Source organism: Indicator indicator, chromosome 10 (genome assembly GCF_027791375.1).
Source record: "Indicator indicator isolate 239-I01 chromosome 10, UM_Iind_1.1, whole genome shotgun sequence".
Lineage (NCBI taxonomy): Eukaryota > Metazoa > Chordata > Aves > Piciformes > Indicatoridae > Indicator > Indicator indicator.
This window is the reverse complement of record NC_072019.1, coordinates 35,452,649-35,473,219: the sequence shown is the minus strand read 5'-3', so window position 1 is coordinate 35,473,219 and position 20,571 is coordinate 35,452,649. Positions and strand designations below refer to the sequence as shown.

Sequence of the window (20,571 nt, the reverse complement as noted above, 5' to 3'; positions counted from 1 at the left end):
CTCACATGTCGTACTGGCAGAGGAGCAGAAATTTGCCTGTAGTTATGTTTGTCTTCTGGGCAGTTAGTCTTTCAACAGTTCAGAACTGGTGGAATTGAAACAGCCACGAAATTGCATCTCTTAATGCCAAACGTGATTGTATTGCATGGCCCTGAAGTGCTCTCTTCATAAGAATGGAGCTGTAATTCTGAACCTGTTCACCCAAAGAGCAAGAAGCTGTTTAGCTTCCTGAAGGGAGCTGTGCTGTAGCTGAAGTGCCAGCCATGGTGTTGCCATGGCACGTAGGTGGGTGGGAGTCCCAGCCGTCAGGGGCCACCAATACCTCCGCCTTACGCTAATTAACAAGTCCTTAGCATTTGTGCTTCCTGAGCAGATGAGCTGCAGACTGACTCAAAATCAGTTAGCTTCAACTCAGTACAGTCCCACGCAGGAGAGGACCATGTCACCTTTGCTGCAACAGCAAAACAAAAAGCTGGGGTATGAGTCATGTTCATGGATGAAACAATGTTTGGAAGTTAGCTTCAGTGCACTTTCTTCATCCAGAGGAAGATCTAACCATTGGATTAACTTGATTTGTATTTTGCAAATATATTATTTGATAAAATAGAGTTGAAAACGTTCAGCTGACAATGAAACACACCTCTTCACACACTTAACATACTTCCTTTTCCCCAACAAGTTTAAAATAATTGCTGCTGCTGTAGAATGGATTCTTCATCTCAGCTCAAAGCCAGCAAGGTGCTGCTTTCTATTGCAACACTGTGGAAATCACAGGGCAAATCCTAATGTATGAGAAGCTCAACATGAGCCACCAGTTTACCCTTGCAGCCCAGAAAGCCAATCACATCCTGGGCTGCATCAAGAGAAGCATAGCTAAAAAGTCGAGGGAGGTGATTCTCCCCCTCTATTCCACTCTGGTGAGACCCCACCTGGAGTACTGCATCCAGTTCTGGAGCCTCTATTACAAGAAAGATCTGGATGTGCTGGATCGTGTCCAGAGAAGGGCCACGAGGATGATCAGAGGGCTGGAGCTCCTCTGCTATGGAGACAGACTGAGAGAGTTGGGGTTGTTCAGTCTGGAAAGGAGAAGGCTCCAAGGAGACCTCCTTGTGGCCTTCCAGTATCTGAAGGGGGCTACAAGAAAGCTGGGGAGGGACTTTTTAGGGTGTTAAGTGGTGATAGAACTGAGGGGAATGGAACAAAACTAGAAATGGGTAGATTCAGATTGGATGTTAGGAAAAAGTTTTCTACCATGAGGGTGCTGAGACACTGGAAGAGGTTGCCTAGGGAGGTGGTAGAAGCCTCATCCCTGGAGGTTTTTGCAGCCAGGCTGGATGTGGCTCTGAGCAACCTGCTGTAGTGTGAGGTGTCCCTGCCCATGGCAGGGGGTTGGAACTGGATGATCCTTGAAGTCCCTTCCAACCCTGACAATTCTATAATTCTGCTGTCTGCTTCTGCAGCCCCAGTGGCAGCAGTCACTACCTGCAGTTTTAAGCTACAGCCTTTTATGGTTGGTTTGTGCTGTTTCCTATCAGTTTTCTGGCATTAGTATTTTTAGTGTGGTGAGATTTGGTGACCAGCAATTGCATGTGCAGTTTATGCACAGTGTTCAAAATTTCCTAATTCTTGGGTCTATCAGTTCCCAGCTTTCACCTCTTCCAGATGAACTATCCAGGTCCTTTTGGTTGGAACTAGCTGATCCTTGAGGTCCCTTCCAACTCTAACAATTCTATGTATTCTAATGCCACAGAAATCTCACTGCTAGGAAAGGGAGAGCAGTTAGTGAGTGTCACTCAGTGCTTACATTTTCCATTTGAGTACAAAATCCAGGATGTTTTTCCTAGAAATGGTTGCCATTCTTTTGTGGCATTGTGGGCACCTTCTGTGGTAGGTTATTTATATCATGTAATAGCTGTGCCACCTAGCACTGCATAACTGAAAATGACCAGTGGCTGGTTGCTCCCTGACATCTCTGTCAATCTCCCCTCTCAAATCCACCACAAGGGGCTGGCTTATCTTCATATACTCCATCTATCTGGTAAGTGCTTGTGTTCAAAACAGGACAGGACAAGGGACAGTGGTTTGAAGCTGCGGGAGAGCAGGGTTAGACTGGATCTTAGGAAGAAGTCCTTAGTCCAAGAGTGGTGAGATTCTGGAATAAGCTGCCCAAGGAGATTGTGGCTGCCTCCTCCTAGTAGGTGTTGGCCAGGTTGGATAAGGCATTGAGCAGCTGAGTCTAGTTGAGAGGCATCCCTGCCCCTGGCAGGGAGGTTGGAGTAGATGATCCCTGAGGTGCTTTTCAACCTGAGCCTGAGCCAGGATTCTGTGATGGTGATAACCTGGAACCTGGCTACACTGAATTCTGTCAGTGGTCTCCTTGTATTCTCCATGCTTCATCTTATGGTACTCTTCCCTTCAGATCAGTTGCCTTGCAAAGTGTTTTCTTTCTGAAGCATCTTTTATGTTGAACCTACATTCAAACTCACTGTGGACTGAGAGAAAAGTGCACGCTAGCTGGGTCAACTGGTGGGATGACATGTAATAACTCTGTGTTTCCTCTCAAAGAGTTAACAGTGCTGTGTTCTGAGTGCAGCGGGTGTTTAAGTCTGATAGTGAAGCAGACTGCAATAAGATGCTACCTCCTCTTAGAGGAAATTCCCATCAAGCAAAGTAAATAAGCAGAAGTGGAGATTTTTATGGAGCAGTGACCTCACTGCTTGCAACATGAGCACTGCTTTGCCCCTCATTACTTAGCTGAGTTCAAACCTGTGAGCCCTTGGCTGCTGTAGCTGCCAGATTATCCTGCTGAAGCCAGGCTTTTCTCCTGGCCTTACCTGTACAGCCCAGTGGTTCAGAAGCACAACCCAGGGGTGGCAAACATGGCTTTCTCTGCTCTGTTTTTCACAGATAGGCTTGTGTGGACAAGCTGTCAGCCCATGCCTTGGGCAGGTGCACTCTCCACTGAGTTAGGAACTGGCTGGATGGCTGAGCCCAGAGAGTGGTGGTGAATGGTGCTACCGCCAGCTGGCAGCCTGTCACTAGTGGTGTCCCCCAGGGATCAGTGTTGGGCACAATCCTGTTTAATGTCTTTATTGATGATCTGGATGAGGAGATATAGTCCACCATTAGTAAGTTTGCAGACAACACCAAGTTGGTGGCAGGAGTCGAACTGTTAGAGGGTTCTGCAGAGGGACCTTGACAGGCTGGACAGATGGGTGGAGTCCAGTGGGATGGCATTTAACAAGTCCAAGTGCCAGGTTTTGCACTTTGGCCACAACAACCCCATGCAGCCCTACAGGCTGGGGACAGAGTGGCTGGAGAGCAGCCAGGCAGAAAGGGACCTGGAAATACTGGTTGACAGCAGCTGAACATGAGCCAGCAGTGCCCAGGTGGCCAAGAAGGCCAATGGCATCCTGGCCTGCATCAGGAATAGTGTGGCCAGCAGGAGCAGGGAAGTCATTCTGCCCTGTACTCAGCACTGGTTAGGCTACACCTTGAGTTTTCTGTCCAGTTCTGGACTCATCAGCTTAAGAAGGACGTTGAGATACATGAATGTAAAGGGCAACAAGGCTGGTGAGAGGTCTCCAGCACAAGCCCTATGAGGAAAGGTTGAGGGAGCTGGGGGTGTTTAGCCCAGAGAAGAGGAGGCTCAGGGGAGACCTTATTGCTCTCTACAACTACCTGAAAGGAGGTTGTAGACAGGTGGTGGTTGGTCTCTTCTCGCAAGCAACCAGCAACAGAACAAGAGGACAGAGTCTCAAGCTGTGCCAGGGAAGGTTTAGGCTCCAGGTGAGAAAGTTCTTCACAGAAAGAGTAATTGGCCGGTGGAATGGGCTGCCTAGGGAGGTGATGGAATCACTCTCCCTGAAGGTGTTCAAAAAAAGATTGGATGTGGCACTTGGAGCCATGGTTTAGTTGTCATGAGGTGTTAGGTATTAGGTAATAGGTTGGACTTGATGATCTCTGAGGTCTTTTCCAACCTGGTTGATTCTGTGATTTCAGCAGTGCAGAGTTTTACCTAGGAACTGATCTGTTTCCTTCTTTCTGACTACTGCTGAGGCAGGCACAGTTGCCATGCCATGAAAGCAGCTGCAGAAGCATTAGCAGTTCAAGTAGCTTTGCAGTGTCAGTCACTGCTCCCTTGCTCCTTATCTTATCCTTTTATCCAATAAAGATAAGTATTGCAGCTTGATACAAACCTCCAGAATTCTCTTCCTTGTTATGGAGTATAACAAGGCATATAACAAATACTTAGTTTTTTCTGGTGGAACAGTTCAGTTTGGGAATTGGTTAAACTAGTCAAACCAGTGCCATCCTTGTGCCTGTGGTTATGAGGATGAGTAGGAAGGGGCAGACCAATGCCAACAGCTGTGGACCAACAGAGGTGGATACGAGTTTATTGCCTTTCCCAGGCAGAGGAAAAACAAAGCTTTGAGTTTTCTGTGAATAAACCAGGGTGTGCTGCTATTTGACAGGGTGACTAAAGTGCAGATTTCAGGATTGTGCTGAAGTCTTTCTCCTGAGCTGAACACAAGAATGCAGAAAGCAGACAGGAGCACTAAGGCAGGGCCTGTCTCTGTGCTAGCAGATGAGCAGAGTGGAAGTCTGCCCAACAGGGGGAAGATGGCATCTATAGAGCAGGCATTTCCTGGCAAAGTGGCTGTGATTCAAATTCTGCAATGGCAAAATTAGCTCCTGGCCATGCAGAAAGCTGTATGCAGGCCATTAAGGCCAAGGAGCCCTGCCCAAGAGGGCTGCATGCGTGGCAGTGTGGGTTTGGTGGGCCCTGCCCAGTTCTGGCTGCTCTGGCTGCTGGAAGGATGTTTACATGTTCCTCAGAAATACAGGACTTTGTGTGGGGGTATCAGAGCAGCTGTTAGCTCCATGGATATTATCAGATATTCATGAGGGATTTGCCAAATTGCTGTTAATTTGTAAAATTGCTGTTTTAACAAGCAAGTCGTGTCTGAGGGAATGGGAGTGAGCTGGTCCTGTGCAGGTTCAACTGGAGAAGTCAGAAAAGAAATTCACTAAACACATCCCAAGCATATTTTTTTTTCTCCACTTAAATTTTGGCTAGTACCAAACATTTCCAGTCTGACTCAGCTGATTGTATTCCAAACAAAACACAAAAGACTGATGCTGATGTTTTGATCCCCATGGGGTGTCTTGGATTTTAGCACAAAGCAGCACAGGATCAACCCTGGGCATTCTGACCATCCTTTTATTTTCCTTTTTTCCCCCAAACACTTAACTAGAAGAACCTGTGACAGACTTCCTAATACTTTCCTGGTATGAGCTAAAATTGAGAGTGCAAATGAGAGTTAGGGACCGTATTGCACATAAGAGTAAAGACAGGAAAAACTCAGTGTGTGTGACTTTTGTACCTAAGCAGCTTCCATCTCTCTAAATTGTGGGGTCATAATTAATTATATTTTCAGAAAATTAAATCTCTTTGAATGGATGTATGATGCTCAGGAAATATTCTCCATCAACAAATACCTTTTTGAACCACCTATTATTTATCAGCGGGGGCTTTGGCATCTGGTTGCTCCGTTCTAATTAACTAATACCATGCAAGTACTGCTGCAGAGAATGGGAAAACAACTGATTGGTGTTGGGAGGGGAGCAGTGGGTGCATGCAAATATTAATTTGCAGAGTGTGTGAGCTGGCTCCTTGGCTCCATTAGTGCTGTGAACAATATCAGGAATTGCTATTCCTCCTGCAGCCTTCCTCTATCTGGGCTCTTCGCTATCGATCACCATAGCAACGAGCACTGTTAGCAGTGAGACTGCGACTCAGAGGCATTATTCCCTCCATGGGAGGCCTGTCATTTTTTTCAGAGCAATGCTCCTCAAGGTCATCTTCATTTACCTCCATCTCTTTTGCTGCCCTTCCTGGAGGGCAGCTTTCCGTGGGAAACTTGCCTTTCTAGGCATGAATCTGTGCTTCAGAGACTGGTGTTTGACCAGAGAGCTGTGTGACATCCATAGATATTGGGCAATCACACCAATTGTCTGCAGGCAAAACAAATGATTTAGATACAATTAAACCTGAAAATAAATTCTAGTTAAATAAAACTAATGTGATGGCAGCATTGGTAACTAGCCCAGGAGTTCCAGCTTAATTTAGCCTGGCTGCACTCTGTGACCTCCTTATCTATGGTCCAGCTAGGAGATGAATTTATGTGGGCTGTAGTAGCTTGGTGCAGAATACCTGGGCAGATGGAGCTTAGGCATTCCACTCGTGCAGCCATGTGGAGCTCTGCTCCTAAACCTCACAGCTCAGGAGAGTTTCTGAAGTCCACCAGCCTCTCCTGCAAGTGTTGAAGTGGTGATAAACCAACAGCAGATCTCTCCCTCCCAATGCAAGTGTTAGCATGCACAGGGCATCCTTTGCATTCTTTAGAGGATCCACTATCAGATCCAAGCAAACAAGACATTTTGAGCCATGCTTTTTGTAAGTTGCTTTGGGGAAGATGTCAGGAAAAGGCAGTGTAATAATTCACCTTATTTTCTTGTCTTCAGCATCAGTAATTGCTGTTATCCCCTTTACCACAAATTTTACCAAATAATTATCTTTTTTAAGCCATTCACATAATTCCAAGTGGAACTGACTATTTTGTAGGAGGGAAATGAATTAAATATCTGACTCTTACTGAAAAGCTTGAATTAAAGATTAGCAGTGGCAGCGGTTAGAGCCCATTGTACATAATTCCCAGCTTCCATGCATGATGGATATCCTTTTTCTTTCCTGTGCCAAGTTCTGTCTGGGTTTGAGGATCCACGTTTGGTAAAGGTGTCCATTTCAGAACTGTTGTTATGTGCAAATGTCTGATTTGGGAAATCAGTTCTCAGAGTGCCCTGTATCTGTAGAGCATTCTGCTTCTCTCTATAAGCACTTCAAAAGCCTGTGGTAGAATTATCTCGATTTTTTTTTTTTTTTTTTTGGTGCAGTGTTTGAGCTAAGATTGTCCCCAGGCTGCTCACTAAAGCCTCTGGTTAAATCCTGGCTCTGGGCAAAAGAGAAGCAGCCAGTACTGAAGCACCAACCTCACAACTGCCATCTTTTTGTTGTGGTTTCTGGTTTATTTTGGTCTTTATCGTTTTCTATCCAAAGACTACTTCTGTTCCACTCTCCTCAAAAGATGACAAGGTTGCAGCTGGAGGCAAAATCTGTGACAGTTGTGCTCTCTGTGTCGGCATCTAGTAGAAGGCAGGAATTAGTGCAGGCCACCTCTGCTCTATCTTGTCTGTAGGCCAAAGCACACGTTGTACATTGTCATGGGATGTCATCTTTGGCTTCCTAAAGCTGTGAAGGACTTAAGGAATTACAGTGCTCTGCAAGCTGCTTTTGTAATGATGCTTCTTTACCACTTGAAAGCCTGTTGGCTAAACACTTCCTGACAAACATTTCCAAGCTTTCTACTGGGATCACTTCCTATTTGTAGTAGGTTTTGCACCTCAGAGTAGGACATGTATTAATTCCTGTGGCACTAAGGAAAGCAAGCTAATCAAGCTAACATTTGTTTCCTTTGTTTGGCACAAATAAGCTTAAAATAGGACAGGCAGCAAAATCAGAAAATGCAAACTAATAGCTCTGGTAAAAAAAAAAAATACCCCAATGATCATTTAATTGCTGCTCACACATTTGCTAATGAAGTGCTCTGAATGCAGACAAATGCTGTAGTGATGGGGCTGCCTTAGGTACCTGACAGATTTATGAAAGGAAATGGGAAGTAAACTGTCCCCGGGCTTTACTTTCCCATTCTCATCTCTCCAGGTGCTGTGTGTGATAATTTGTGATGCTGCTTTTTATTAGATTCTTCAGCACCATGCAGCAGGGACCCCAAAGAGCAGGAGCATGCTGGCTCTTGCCTAGGTACAGAGGGATTGTGAGCAGCTTTTCTCCTCTGCTGCCTGTTCATGCCAGAGCAGGTCCCTGAGCAGCTGGAAGCTGCAGATTTTGCTTTATCCTGGCATGCCCTGTGGATTTTAGCTGTCAGAGAGGATGATGGAAGGGTGAGAGGAATTGGGATGTTTTCTGCCTTCCCATGGCCAGCCAGGAGGCTTGTGTGACCCAGAGGGGACTAGCCCTTTAGAGCTGGACTGGAGATGGTCATGAGGTCTGTAAGTGAAGGAAAGGGCATTTTTATTCCTTGAGTGAACCAGGAGGTATCTAGAGAAACCTTCCTGAGGGTCCACATGCTCATGTTTTGCACTGCCACTGGCTGCTAGACCACTCACTGCAGTGACCCCAGTGACAGCTCTGGTGGATGTCTAGCAACCTTCCTGTCTTGGCACAGTGGTAGCAGCCCATCAGTCCTGCTGGCTGTCCCAGTGGCACGTGGCTGCTGTAATTGCAGGCAGGAAGACCTGAGCACACAGAGCTGCTCTTCTGCCTCCTAGGTCCTGTCCCAGTGCAGCTGATGCCCTCTCAGTGCTGGTGCCACCACCCCTAGCTTTAGTGTGCCAGTGAGTTGCAGAGGCTGACCTCCACCTAAGGTCTGTGGTGTTGGGAAAGGAGGGGATAGCAACAGCCAGGCTGCTGTGCTTGTTCAGTGCAGGGAGAAGTTTCAGTTTTAGTGCTGTCATCACAGTGCATTTAATTTTTAAAACTGAATAAAATAATCATGACCATGCAGCTTTTCTGGCCAGTAATTCACCAACTGCACTGAGGAAGTCCTCATGAGAGGTTGCAAAAGGGATCTGCTTCTGTTTCCTGGCTGCAATTATCACTAATTTTCTATCTGTGCTGGGATTTGTAGGTGCAGAGGAGGAGCCTTAGTGCAAAGTTCCATTGTCTGTGTCCCACATATGTTTATCAATCCCTGGTTTGCTAGCACAGCAGATTTCTGAAGGAGAGGTGGAGATGAGACCAGGAAAACGACAAGGGGGAAAGAAATGGGCTCATTGCAATTGAGGGAAAAGAAATTAATGCACATTCAGAGTGTGCAAATCATACAACCTTGCCCAAAAATTAGGTATCAAAGGACTGGGAGACATTTTGCTCACTGATCTGTTTCTGAGATTCATCACAATAATGCTAACAAAGCAATTTCTTCTTCTCAGCCTGACTCTATTACAGAACCTGTGCCCAGCCCTGGGAATCTTTCTGTTCCTCCCTTCTTTTGCTATATAGATTGGTAAGGTTGTCACTGTTACCCAAGTGTCCACTTGGCAGTTCTGTATTGTGTGGTCTGAAAGCAATGTTAGGTCATACAGCTGTGAGCTGATCAGGAAGGTTAACAGACTCTTTATTTCTAGTTATGGGATAAGGACAGAGAAGTGTGCTCAATGGAGTGAAAGAGCAGAATTTGGGTGAAAACTGGGGTATTTCAGTGGTCTCAATTCTGCCATGCAAGAGATGGGCTTTTTTAGATGGTTCTCCACCAGAGTGGCTGTTATTTTGGGTCCATGTGAGAGGGATTCATCTCCTAATGTTAGCTGCCTTGATCTGAATACCCTCTGTTTGGACAGGAGAAATATTAGCACCTTCAGGGGACAGTTCTTAGCCCAAGGTGGGTGGCAGGAGGTGCCTGTTGAGAGCATCTCTCTGTACCCAAAATACTCTACCAAGCACAGAAGGAGCCCAAGCAGCCTGCTTGGACCAGATGATCCTTCAGTGTCTCACACTAGATGTCCTTTGTTGACCACACTCTGTTGTATTTAATTATTGATACCAGGTTAGGTACACAGCAGTGTGCACCTGAGGCTCTCTTTAACATTTTATCCCTGGTGGAGGGAGCTTGGGTCACAGCCAGTGCATGAGGAAGGCAAACATCTTCTAATTAGGCAGACTGCTGCTCAGGTAGACATGGCAACATCTGGAGAGCCTAGAAATAAATGGGACAGAGCACAGGGCAGGAGGGGGAAATTTCTATTGTCAGAACTACCAGACTGCTGAGGTCAACAGCCAGAGCCCACCAAGTCTGCAAGCTAGAGTGTGAGTGAGTGTCCCTGCACAAGTGACCCTGCTCTAATTGCAAGACAGAGCAGATGTCACACTGCAGTGGGGTACCACTGGGGCCCTGTCATTGCTTGAAAGCTGGGATGTGCAAACTGCTTTAAAGATATTATTTCTGCTTCCCACAAAGCTGGAAAACTTGCCATTGTCACTGGGCCATTGCAGCAACTGGTACCTTCTGAGCTGTGTGGTTTGTCAGAGGGGCTCTGCAGGTAGCAGCAGCACTGCTTCTGAGGGCAAAAAGCCTCACAAACACAATGTGGGGGAAAAAAACAAACCAAACCAAAAAGGGTTCTTGTAATTTATTTGTGTATATTTATTGGAACAAAACTAGAAGTGGGTAGATTCGGATTGGGTGTTAGGAAGAAATTCTTCTCCATGAGGGTGGTGAGACACTGGCACAGGTTGCCCAGGGAGATGGTGTAAGCCCCATCCCTGGAGGTTTTTGCAGCCAGGCTGGATGTGGCTCTGAGCAACCTGCTGTAGTGTGAGGTGTCCTGCCCATGGCAGGGGGTTGGAACTAGATGGTCCTTTAGGTCCTTTCCAGCCCTGACAATTCTATGATTTTATGATTGTACTGGTTAAGTTATCAACTCATAACCTGCCTATAGATGACTGAAACTGTAGAAGCAGCATTCTTTTTTTAAGTAACTGCCTAGAAGCATTTAGAATTTCTTCCAGGGTTTTGGTTCTCCCACACATTGATGGAATAAGGTGACTGTGAACTGCACATTGCTGAAGTACCTGAAAGTTTAAATGTGACCAGGCTTCTCTGGTCCATTAGACTTGCAGAGTGGAGCAGTGCGCTGGGCTCCCTATCTGACAAAACACCTCATTTGTATGTTAATGCTGAGTTGTGATTTCCAGGGAAGCTATTCAGTGTGTTGAGGGCCTCACTGGCAGATTGCAGCTAAATTGATGTTCGACTCACTAAATATTTACCCTACACATCCCACTTAATATGTCCAAAACCAGGCACACTGTGAAAGCCTGAAACCTGGTTCTGTGCTTATGAAAGTCAGGAAGCTGGCAGTGTCAGCACTGAGCAAAGCGCCCTGCAGGTCCCTTGGTTTGTGCCAGCACCCCTCAAGCCTGCCCTGCCTCTCCCTTCTCTTTCCATGCTGTCGTCCCATACCCAGGGCTTGCCTGGCAGCTCTTGCTCCCACACCAATGCAGCGCTGCTGCTGGCTCCCCACTTTTCCTACCTGCACTTCTCATAATCTCACTCCCCCTTCTTTCTCAGTGCTGCCCATGGCCCAGAGGCTGCATCCCCTGGTGCAGCTGGGGAAGTTGACCACTGTGGCTTGTGCTGCTTGCCACAGAGTTACCATTGGGACAAATGTTGTGAGCTAGGAGAGCCAAGCCGATGCTTTTATGCCCTCGCTTTCCCCCTGCCTCAGGCATTCCTGAGGTGCCAAGCTGGCAGGGTGGTGAGGGGCAGGGTGGACGTCTCAGAGTTCACTGGTGCATTTTCTCCCCTAGCCTGCTCTCCCAACGAGTTCCAGTGCAGCAACAAGTCCTGCATCTCCACCATCTTCGTCTGCAATGGCGATGACGACTGCGGGGACGGCAGCGACGAGAGAAAGTGCTCCCCTCTGACCTGCAACCCCAACGAGTTCCAGTGCAACAACAGCATCTGCATCCCCGAGCTGTGGGTGTGCGACAGCCAGCCCGACTGTGAGGACCAGTCGGACGAGGCTGCCGAGCGCTGCGGCTACGCCGGCAGGGCCTTCAACGCCTGCGCCGCACACGAGTTCCAGTGCGCCAACGGAGAGTGCGTCCACCTCAACTGGAAGTGTGACGGCGACGAGGACTGCAAGGACAAGTCTGATGAGCAGGACTGCCGTGAGTGTCTGCAGGGGCAGGCAGGGCCCAGGGCTTGGCTCTCCTGCTTGTGGGGCAGAGGGGCCAAAGGGCTGTGGGGGGCCAGGTTGTGGATGTCTGTGTGTGGTGAGTTGAAAATTCCCCCCCCACATAAAATGGCCAGACCAGCTCAGCTGGAAGCAAATGAAGCTGTATTTACAAGCAACACTCCAATCTAAATATGAAATGTAATGAACATGTACAAAATATACAATATTTACATGTATATACAATCTATAAACAGCAGAAGAACCCCCCTGAACAAACCAGGGGGCTACTAATAGCTTCCCCTTCCCTGCTCCTTTTCCTCCCCCTGTACACGGGACACGAGAAAGAGCAGAGAGTTGCTGTTAGTTACTTAACCACAACAAGAACTCATTCAAGGTCAGCAAAGCCAACAGAAGCGAGAAGTTAGCATCTGCCAGAGCAAGAAAGGTAAAAAGAGAAAAAGTTAGTCAACACAACTAGCTTATGTTGGTATTCTGTCCAATGGGATTATTTAGACCTTATCATTATTTTCCTTTTTACATCTGATGGTAATTTATTTACATTCTACTACTTTCTGTTCAAGATCTGTGGAAAATTTTCTAGGCACAGCCTAAAACTACCACACTGTGCAGCAGCTGCATGCCTGACCAGCAGCGTGGCTCCTGAGCAGCGTGGCTGGATGCCCAGCCCAGCAGGGGAAGGTGTATTACGGACTCCTTTTATGCTTTTTCCTTGAGGATTCAGAGAGCTGCTGGATGGTACCATGCCTCAGAAGAGATCTGTCTCACTAGAATGACCAGGAATGGAAAATGGGGAAAATGTTCAAAGCCCTCAGGCTGCATGGTGAGGTCACAGCCTGGAGGTTAGAAGCTGCAGTGCTAAAGGGAATATATGATCAGCAGGAAAAAAATAATTCATTTCCTGCCTCTGAAGTTAGAGTATAATGAACAAGGCAGGCAGCAGCAGCACCTCTGAAGAAGCCAGTCTGAAATGCACTTTGAGCTTGGCTTGATAAAGGCACAGTGCTCATAAATAATGGATTTCTCTTCAGCTAGCTTTATGCATTTAATGTGGTGGTGGTGTGCCTGGTATCTTGAATGTTTCATCCACTTTTAGCCACTAAACTGTCAAGCTGGTCACTTACCTGAGGAGGGGGAGAGAGAGAGGCAAGAAAATAAGAGCAAAATGTTTTGTTAAAATATTTCTCATCACAAGATCGCAATGAAATAAAATATTTACATAGCTGTATAGCTTTAGTGGCTCTGACATTGGGCCCTGGGGAGGAAGGCAGTGACCAGCTGCAGAAACCAGGTATTTTTGCAAAGGTACCTAAGAAAACGTACAGCTTTTGCCAGCATCCCCTTTTCACACCCATGGCAGCCCTGAGGCCATGCTGCTGAGCTCAGAGCAGCTGTGTGGGAGAGTAGATGTGAATTCAGTGGCTTCTTTAGCAAGAGGAGGGTGTAGTAAGTCCTTGACACCACTCTTTGCGCTGTAGGAGATGCAAAGGAAAGAGCCACAATTAACCCTGAAGCTGATGTGCCTTTAGAAGAGCCAAGGACTAGGTAGGATCTCTTACCCTTCATCTCCAAAAGGTCATGCAGGAGATGACAGAGCTCTTGGGCAGCAGGCACCCAGGCAGTAATTCCAGGGTCTGAAGCATTGCAGAGACAGTAGAGTCAGGAGACAGGCCTGGGAGCTTCTTCTGCTGCTTTCAGTCCTGTGGGCCAGGAAGCAGTGGGACTCAAAGCCCTATGTTCTAACTGCTGCAGTGCCCCTCTATACAGAGAGCCAGGTTCTCCCCTGTGCACCCCTGCAAACGAGGAGTCACGCCAGTGCCACAGAGATGCATGCACCTGCTGCTGTTTACACTGCAGGGAGGGGAATCTGCACAGCAGGAGAGGATGTGCGGCTGCTGAGTCAGCTGAGTCACTCAAAACTAGTGCTGCTTCCCCATCCTAAATGCAGCTGTTGCTCAGGTGCACAAGCCTGCAGGAAGTAAGTGACCTTTGAGAGCTCTGGAAGCTCAGCATCCCTGCTCCTCTGCTGGACTGCAGAGTTTAGGGATTGACCTTCATGACATTTTTCCCTCTCTGGAAAATCCCTTTGCTAGCAGTGTCACACGGCATGCAGGGAGCTGCAGGTGTGAGCCTGCTCCATCCTCTCAGCAGTGGCCATGCCACAAGAACCACCAGGTTTGAATTGATTCAAACTGCAGGTACCAGCACTGCAAATGGGAATTGTGTGGGGTTTGTGATGCATGAAATAGAAGAGGGGAACTGGTGCCTTCAGAAAATGTCATGAGGCCATCAGCAGTCGTTTGCTGTCACTGTTTCACTGTTTTGGGGTGATGAAGGAGCAGAGCAGGAAGGAAGGGTAAGGGTGACAGTTGGTGAACAGGTTTTGGCAGCGAGACAGCAAATAGGAGGGAATGAGTCATGTCAGGAATGCTGTGTGAGAACACTGAGTGCTTGGGTTTTTCCCCAGTACATTTATATATATGTGTGTATGTGTATATATATATATATATATATTTTTTTTTTTTTTTTTTTTTTTTCAAATCTGTATGGATACTTACCAGATGAACATTAGGTTAGGTTTATTAGTCTGAAATCTGGAATGTGGTATATTTTAAAATGTCTTTTGCAACTCACGTGAAGGCATCCAGGAGGAAGAATAAACATTGCTTGTAACTGACAGCTAGAAAACAGGTCCTTTGAGACATGACCTCACACTTAACTGCCTCTTTCTCCCCACCTCTAAAGAGGGATTTATGCCTTTTGGAAATGCGGGGGTTTCATTGAGATTCAGTTCATTTGGGGGTGGGGGGGCACCAAGACAGAAGTAACCCAGGCTTGGGCTTGGAATCTGGAAGGTATCTACTGAACTGGAGCAGTGCAGCTTTGTGCCCAGCATTTGCAAATGGGCTGTGTGTCTGTCTGAGTGTGTCTGTTAATTTAGCAGGGCTTTGGCAAATCATTTCATATTTGATTTGCAGAGCAGAGGAGATGGTTATAAAACTGCTGAGATTTCACTGATTTAAACCCTCCAAAATAACACAGCAATCATCTGAACATCTTATGCAAGTAAAGAGCAGAGCTCTTCTCTTCTTCTGGGCTCTGCTTTGGGAATGGCCCTGATGGCAAATCTGCCAGTGGTGCTGAGCTGGGTTTCTGTCCTGACATCAGGGTAACAAAATTCCTGGCCCTTTCCCCTCAAACTTATGCTCTGCAGGCCCGGGATAAACACAGCAAGCTGTTTGCTCATACTGAGAAACTCCCCAAAGAAAGAATCATAGAATTGTCAGGGTTGGACGGGACCTTAAGGATCATCTAGTTCCAACCCCTCTGCCATGGGCAGGGACACCTCACACTAAATCAGAGAACTGCTGTAGATGTATTCTAATAGCTTTGTGATCAGTAAGAGTTGTTGCTGTATCTGTTGTCTTTAGGTGTCTGTTAAGAGGCTCAGGGATCACTCCTCAAAGATCTGAATTTCCATAGCTCTGCTGGTGTGAGAAGTGGGACAGGAAACCAAGCCTGGTCTCCAAACTGCTGTCTCCTTTCACAAAGCCAAAGCTGTGTGCAGTGATGCTGTACAGTCCCACAGCTGTGTTTCACAGTCCCTGGTGACACCAAGCTAAGAGCTGCACTGTCATTTTTCTTGTGGTGCTTATGCAAGGTTGTCTTTGCAGCTCCTGCAAAGTTCTCCTTCATTTTCATTTGTTTTAGGATTAGAAATCTTTCTATTCTTAGCATCCAGCTATAACTGCCTTTTAGAAGAGCTTTGAAGATTACAACTGAGGACAATTAGATTTTGCAATGGCTGCCTTCCAAATATGTAGCTCTTGTCATGCAGATTTTCTTGATACACTGAAGACCTGTTCCAGCTCCAGGGAAGACAAGACCCACCCTGGCTTTCATTGCCTTTTACACTTTGAGGGAGGTTAATACTTACAGTCAGAAATGGAGGACTGCCCTTTTTGTCTCCACATACTAAAGTTACTACAGAGAAGGTGAACTGCTTCATGCTGAGTATGAAGACAAGAAGTCATTGTGGCAAGGCAATTTTTGTCCAGACAACAGGAAAAGCTTTGCAGTGGCCAAGGTTTAGCTTGGAAAAGGTCAGCATTGCATAGGGCAAAGGAGGTCTCTCCATTGTCAGGGCTTCTGCAAGCAAGTGGTTGTACATGGCAGGAATGGTTCAAGCAGAAGAGCTTCTGCCTGCTTGCAGGAGCTCTCAGTGGCACTTCCAGAGCTGCGATTCTTCCAGCCCACAGCTCCGCTTCTGCCTCTGCTTCACTTTTCTCCTTCTAGAGCAGCAGCTCCCATGTGCTTACATGTCCCACCAAGGTTTCCCATTTCTGTGGCTGGGTTTGTTACCTGAAACATGGCAACACAGCTGGTCCCACAACTGTGCTTCTGGCTTGGGATTTTCTTCACTGTGCAGCTCTTTCTGAGTGTAGTGCATATGGCTTTCCTCTCCCAGGAGCAGTGCTATTTCCAAACCTCCCTCATGTGGATACTGCCTGTTTCTAAAGTCAGGCTATCTCCCTTCCCCCACCACTTCTGCACTTGTGGCTTTTCCTGACTCTCGTGCCCTTCACCAGATGAAGGTAAACTAGTGCTAAGTCTAGTGAAGCAGTCAGGGCTCTGGATCCTGTGGCATGCAGGCACTCATAATGTTGAGCCTTTGTGCACTCAGTACTTCATGGTATCAGTGCTCACTCACCTTGTGTCTGTGGCTCTGCCTGGGTTACCTGAAAGTAGTAATTTTTGTGTTAGAACTAGTTTGTCAAATTGTCACGGGGGGCCTGCCACATAGCTCTCACCTCCCATGTAGTCACATCATGCTGACCTCCTCCAGCTAGTCAGAGGCAGTGATTTTCTGTCGTAGGATAACAGGATGCAATTGGCAAGATGGAAAGGCTAGAATCAAGAGCTCCCCAGGGTGTGCTGCCTTAATAGGATTTTCAGAAAACATCTGTAAGACAGTTCCCTCATAAGAAAGCTGTGGAATGTGCCACAGCAGTGAGGAGCCTCTTTTGCCAGTGGGCTGCAGCTCTTTCCTGGCTTGCAAGTGCCTGAACCTTTGTCAGCACAAGGCTGAGCTAGGGAGGTCTCTCACTTGGGGAGGGAACCATGACTGCTTTTAGCATGGTCACTGCAGCTGGCTGGTTTATTTTTTCCCCATTTTTGTTGTTCATCAGGTCTGGTTTGAGTCTGTAATAATCTGACATGGGCACATGAGCTTCCTGCTTGAAACTTGGCCTTACACTGTGGAGATGTTTTTGCCCTGCAGCCCTAGGAAACACCAAGCCATAGCACAGCAGAGCTCTTCTGCTTTCCAGTGGTCTGTGAGCTTCTGGGCATTTAGTATCCATGCCTGTGTTGCCAGCTTCAGCCCCAGTGAGACCACATTGCCTTTGGCAGAGAAAGTCAGTACATGTCTCTTGCCTGTGCCCTTAGCCTGAGCAGGTTTTAAACTCTCCTGAAGGAAGGAGAACTGACGAGCATTGCCTGCCCAGTGCCACTCTGCACTCCTAGCTGGAAAGCAGCCTGGCCTCACACATAGACTGAAGGCCTCAAAGAGGCTCCACTGTTGGCAGTTTTCCTGCCTGCTTGCTTTCTTGTGTCTCACCCAAGAAGCTTCCCTGTCTGCATTGCTTGCGTTTTGACTGGATCTGCTCATAGGGGGTTAGGGCTCTTTTCCCAAGGACAGGGAGGATGATCTGGGATAGCAGAGGGGCACAGGAGGACAATGGTTGAGGCACCTGCTGCTTCTCTTGCTTCAGTGGAAGTAGCCAGTGCTCTGTAGCATTTGCTGGCAGGGTCCAAAACTCCAGTAGTGTCAGAGGTATGTGGCTAAAGGTACCACACAGAAGATTCAAGTTCTGTGTAGCTAAGCCATCAGTGTGTTGTCTTGCAGCTCTGGTGACCTGCCCGCCCGATGAATTCCAGTGTGGTGATGGGACCTGCATCCACGGAGCAAAGCAGTGTGACAAAGTGCATGACTGTCCTGACAAGAGCGATGAGGCAGGCTGTGTGCAAGGTGGGTACAGACAGCTCTGCGCTTCTCCACTCTCTGGTGTCAGCCTTTGGAAAGGGAAGAGGCCTCTGCTGCTCCCCTGGGCAGGGCCAGGCTGCTCCCTGGAGAGTTTGAAGCCGCTCTGGCAGCGGGGTTGCTTGGGAGAGACATTTGTGCTGAGCAGGCAGGCTGCATGACTTGAAAAGCTCCTTGCATGCTACCCGGGCCTAATTTTCACTTGCTTAATCTCATCCCACTTCTGCTAATGACTCCCTCCCTCTGAAGCTGTGTGTCAGGCTCTCCATGGTCAGGAGCCTGGTCTAACGTAGTTGCTCTCCTCTCTTGCCCGACACGACAGAGTCCGCGTGTGAGAGTCCCGGCAAGTTTCAGTGTAAGAGTGGCGAATGCATTGACGGAGGCAGAGTGTGCGATTCGCAGAGAGACTGCAGGGACTGGTCTGACGAGCCTCTGAAAGAATGTGGTACAGTACTTGCCTTCGACGTGTTGCTCCTGTTGTAACTGTTGCCCCTCTCCTCCATCTGCTCTTCACAGCTTTGAGTGTAACCACATGTAGCTGCTAATGCTATTTCTCACTTCGCTTCTCTTTCCTTGCCTCTATTCTCTCATCACTCTTCATGTGAATATAATTAGTAGCTTGGGATGATCATCTGTAAGGTTGAACTGTGCCCTTCTCAGCTCAGCTTTTATTCTTGGAGGGATGTATGAACTGAGCGTGGCACTAGGAACCAGGAGATCCCCCCTTTCCCCAGACACTGGTGTCCCCTGTGGCACACCCCAGTTTATTTAGCCTCATTGCTTCAATTACCTTTTCATTGTAAGATTATGAAAGTTTAGCGTTGGGAACGTGCTTGGAAGGTGAAAGCACACAGTGGCACCAATCACTGAGAGATGACTTCACCCATTTCTGGGTTTTACCTGCTGCATCCCTCAGAAATGAAAGACAGTTGCCCTCAGCAGTGTCCTCCAGCTCTGGGCACAGGTCACACAAGCCTGATCTGGGTCTGGGCTATTGGAGTCAGCAGAATGGAAAGTCCAGGCCAGAGAGCTGTGCTACTGTCCCCATGGCAGCCCCTCCCCCACCTTTCCCACTGGCCATTCTGGGCACAAGCCCCAGGCTGGAGCAGCACTCAGACATTTTGGGTTCTTCCCCCCATGCAGAAATGTCTCAGGCATCACTTTCCATGACACTTTGGAGCAGCAGTAGTGTGGAGCTCAGTGCCTGCCTCTTGCATGACTCAGACTGAGGAGGAACTGTCAGTCTGCCCTGAATCAGCCAAGTGTGTGTGCATGCCTGGTGAGGACGTTCCTGCCTTGGCCTTTCAGTGTACCCTTGCTTTCCTCTACATTAATCCCCATCCCCCTGTATTTCTGTGTGGGTGTTGTGACTTGCCTACCTGTGGAGGTCTCCCAACAAAGCTTGCAGCCCAGTTTATGTTAGGAGACTGGGCAGTGGTACGGCACAGCTGGGCTTGGTGCTCTGCCCTGTGGTGGTGCTGTCCCAGGCTGGCAGTGAAGTGGTTTCTAGCTGAGCAGAGAATAGCTCTTTAAGAAGGCAGAATGAGGTGGATTGCTCTGACAGCTACACATAAACAATCCACAGAGAAGGCTCAGGAGGTGCAGGACATGGTCCTCATCTTGGTGTCTCTGTCTAGCAGTGCCCTCTGAAATTCCCCTAAACACTGTGGCAGAACACAAAACATCACTTGTCCTATTTTAGGTAGGCTGTGAATATCCTGATGAGTCTGGGTGAGGGGTCCCAGCTGCCCAGCAGGAAGAGAACAGGCTGATGTCTCTTTTTGGTGTCTCCTCAGCTCCTGGTGAGAAGTGCAGCCAGTGAACCAGCGCTTGATTTACAGCCTCTAAATCCATGCCACAAAGTGCCTCTGAAGCCCTGGGAATCATCTGAGCGAGGGTTTGCTTGTTAGTTGGAGCAGTCTGTGTAGTGTTGCAGAGAGCAGTTGGCTATGAGCCAGTTTGCCAGTGCAGGGACAGGTGATACACATTAATGAACCTCGAGCAGTGACAACACCACGAGGCTCTGCCTCCTCCTCCTTGGAGCCCAGTGACCCTGCCCTGTTAATGTATTGCTATCTGTCTGTGTGTCTTTAATGGGAAGATGAAAGCATCCCAGAGCTGAGATGGGCTTCCTTCTGGCATGGTATTTTCCTACTTAGTCGGCTTGTAGTTGCGTGCATTTTCTTCCAAGAGCACTTGGAAGAAAATGCAAGGAAGCCAGAAGCAGAGGATGGATGAAAAGTTTACCTTTAAAGTGCATTGCAGATGGAAGCAAATCAGTTTGTCCTGTTCTAGTGAGCCTACTATGCCTGAAGTCCCAAGTTTCTGTTCAGCAGGCTTACTTAGAGAAAGGACTTGCTCTTCGCCTTGTGTTGCTTAATTACAGTGAGGAATGTTGTTTCTGATGGAAACCAGTTTCCTTCACTCAGTTCCAGTTACAAGGACCTGTTTGGTCTGGTTTTTATTCCAGCACTTGAAGGCAGGATCAGAGAGGTGGCCTTGGATTAGACAGAGCCCCAGGAGAGGATGGAGGCTGTTGATTCATACACTTGGGCTGATGCAGGCTGCCAGCAGAGATGTGGTGTGGGATGTGTTTGTGGGAGGACTGTATCTCAGTGTTAACAGAGCATCTCTGACAGATTCACTTTGGTGTTTTCTGGAAGTTTCATATGGATCATTCCTTGGAGCTA

The 20,571-nt window shown here is 47.7% G+C and overlaps 1 protein-coding gene across 1 annotated transcript in view; it reads left to right on the top strand.

Moving 5' to 3' along the window:
• The window catches only part of LRP8 (LDL receptor related protein 8), a 242,123-nt gene that overhangs the window by 204,056 nt on the left and 17,496 nt on the right, over positions 1–20,571 (top strand). The window contains exons 5-7 of the mRNA XM_054384667.1: positions 11,450–11,812; positions 17,747–17,869; positions 18,204–18,326. Of these exons, the coding sequence (XP_054240642.1) occupies positions 11,450–11,812; positions 17,747–17,869; positions 18,204–18,326 (609 nt within the window). The remainder of the gene's footprint in view (positions 1–11,449; positions 11,813–17,746; positions 17,870–18,203; positions 18,327–20,571) is intronic.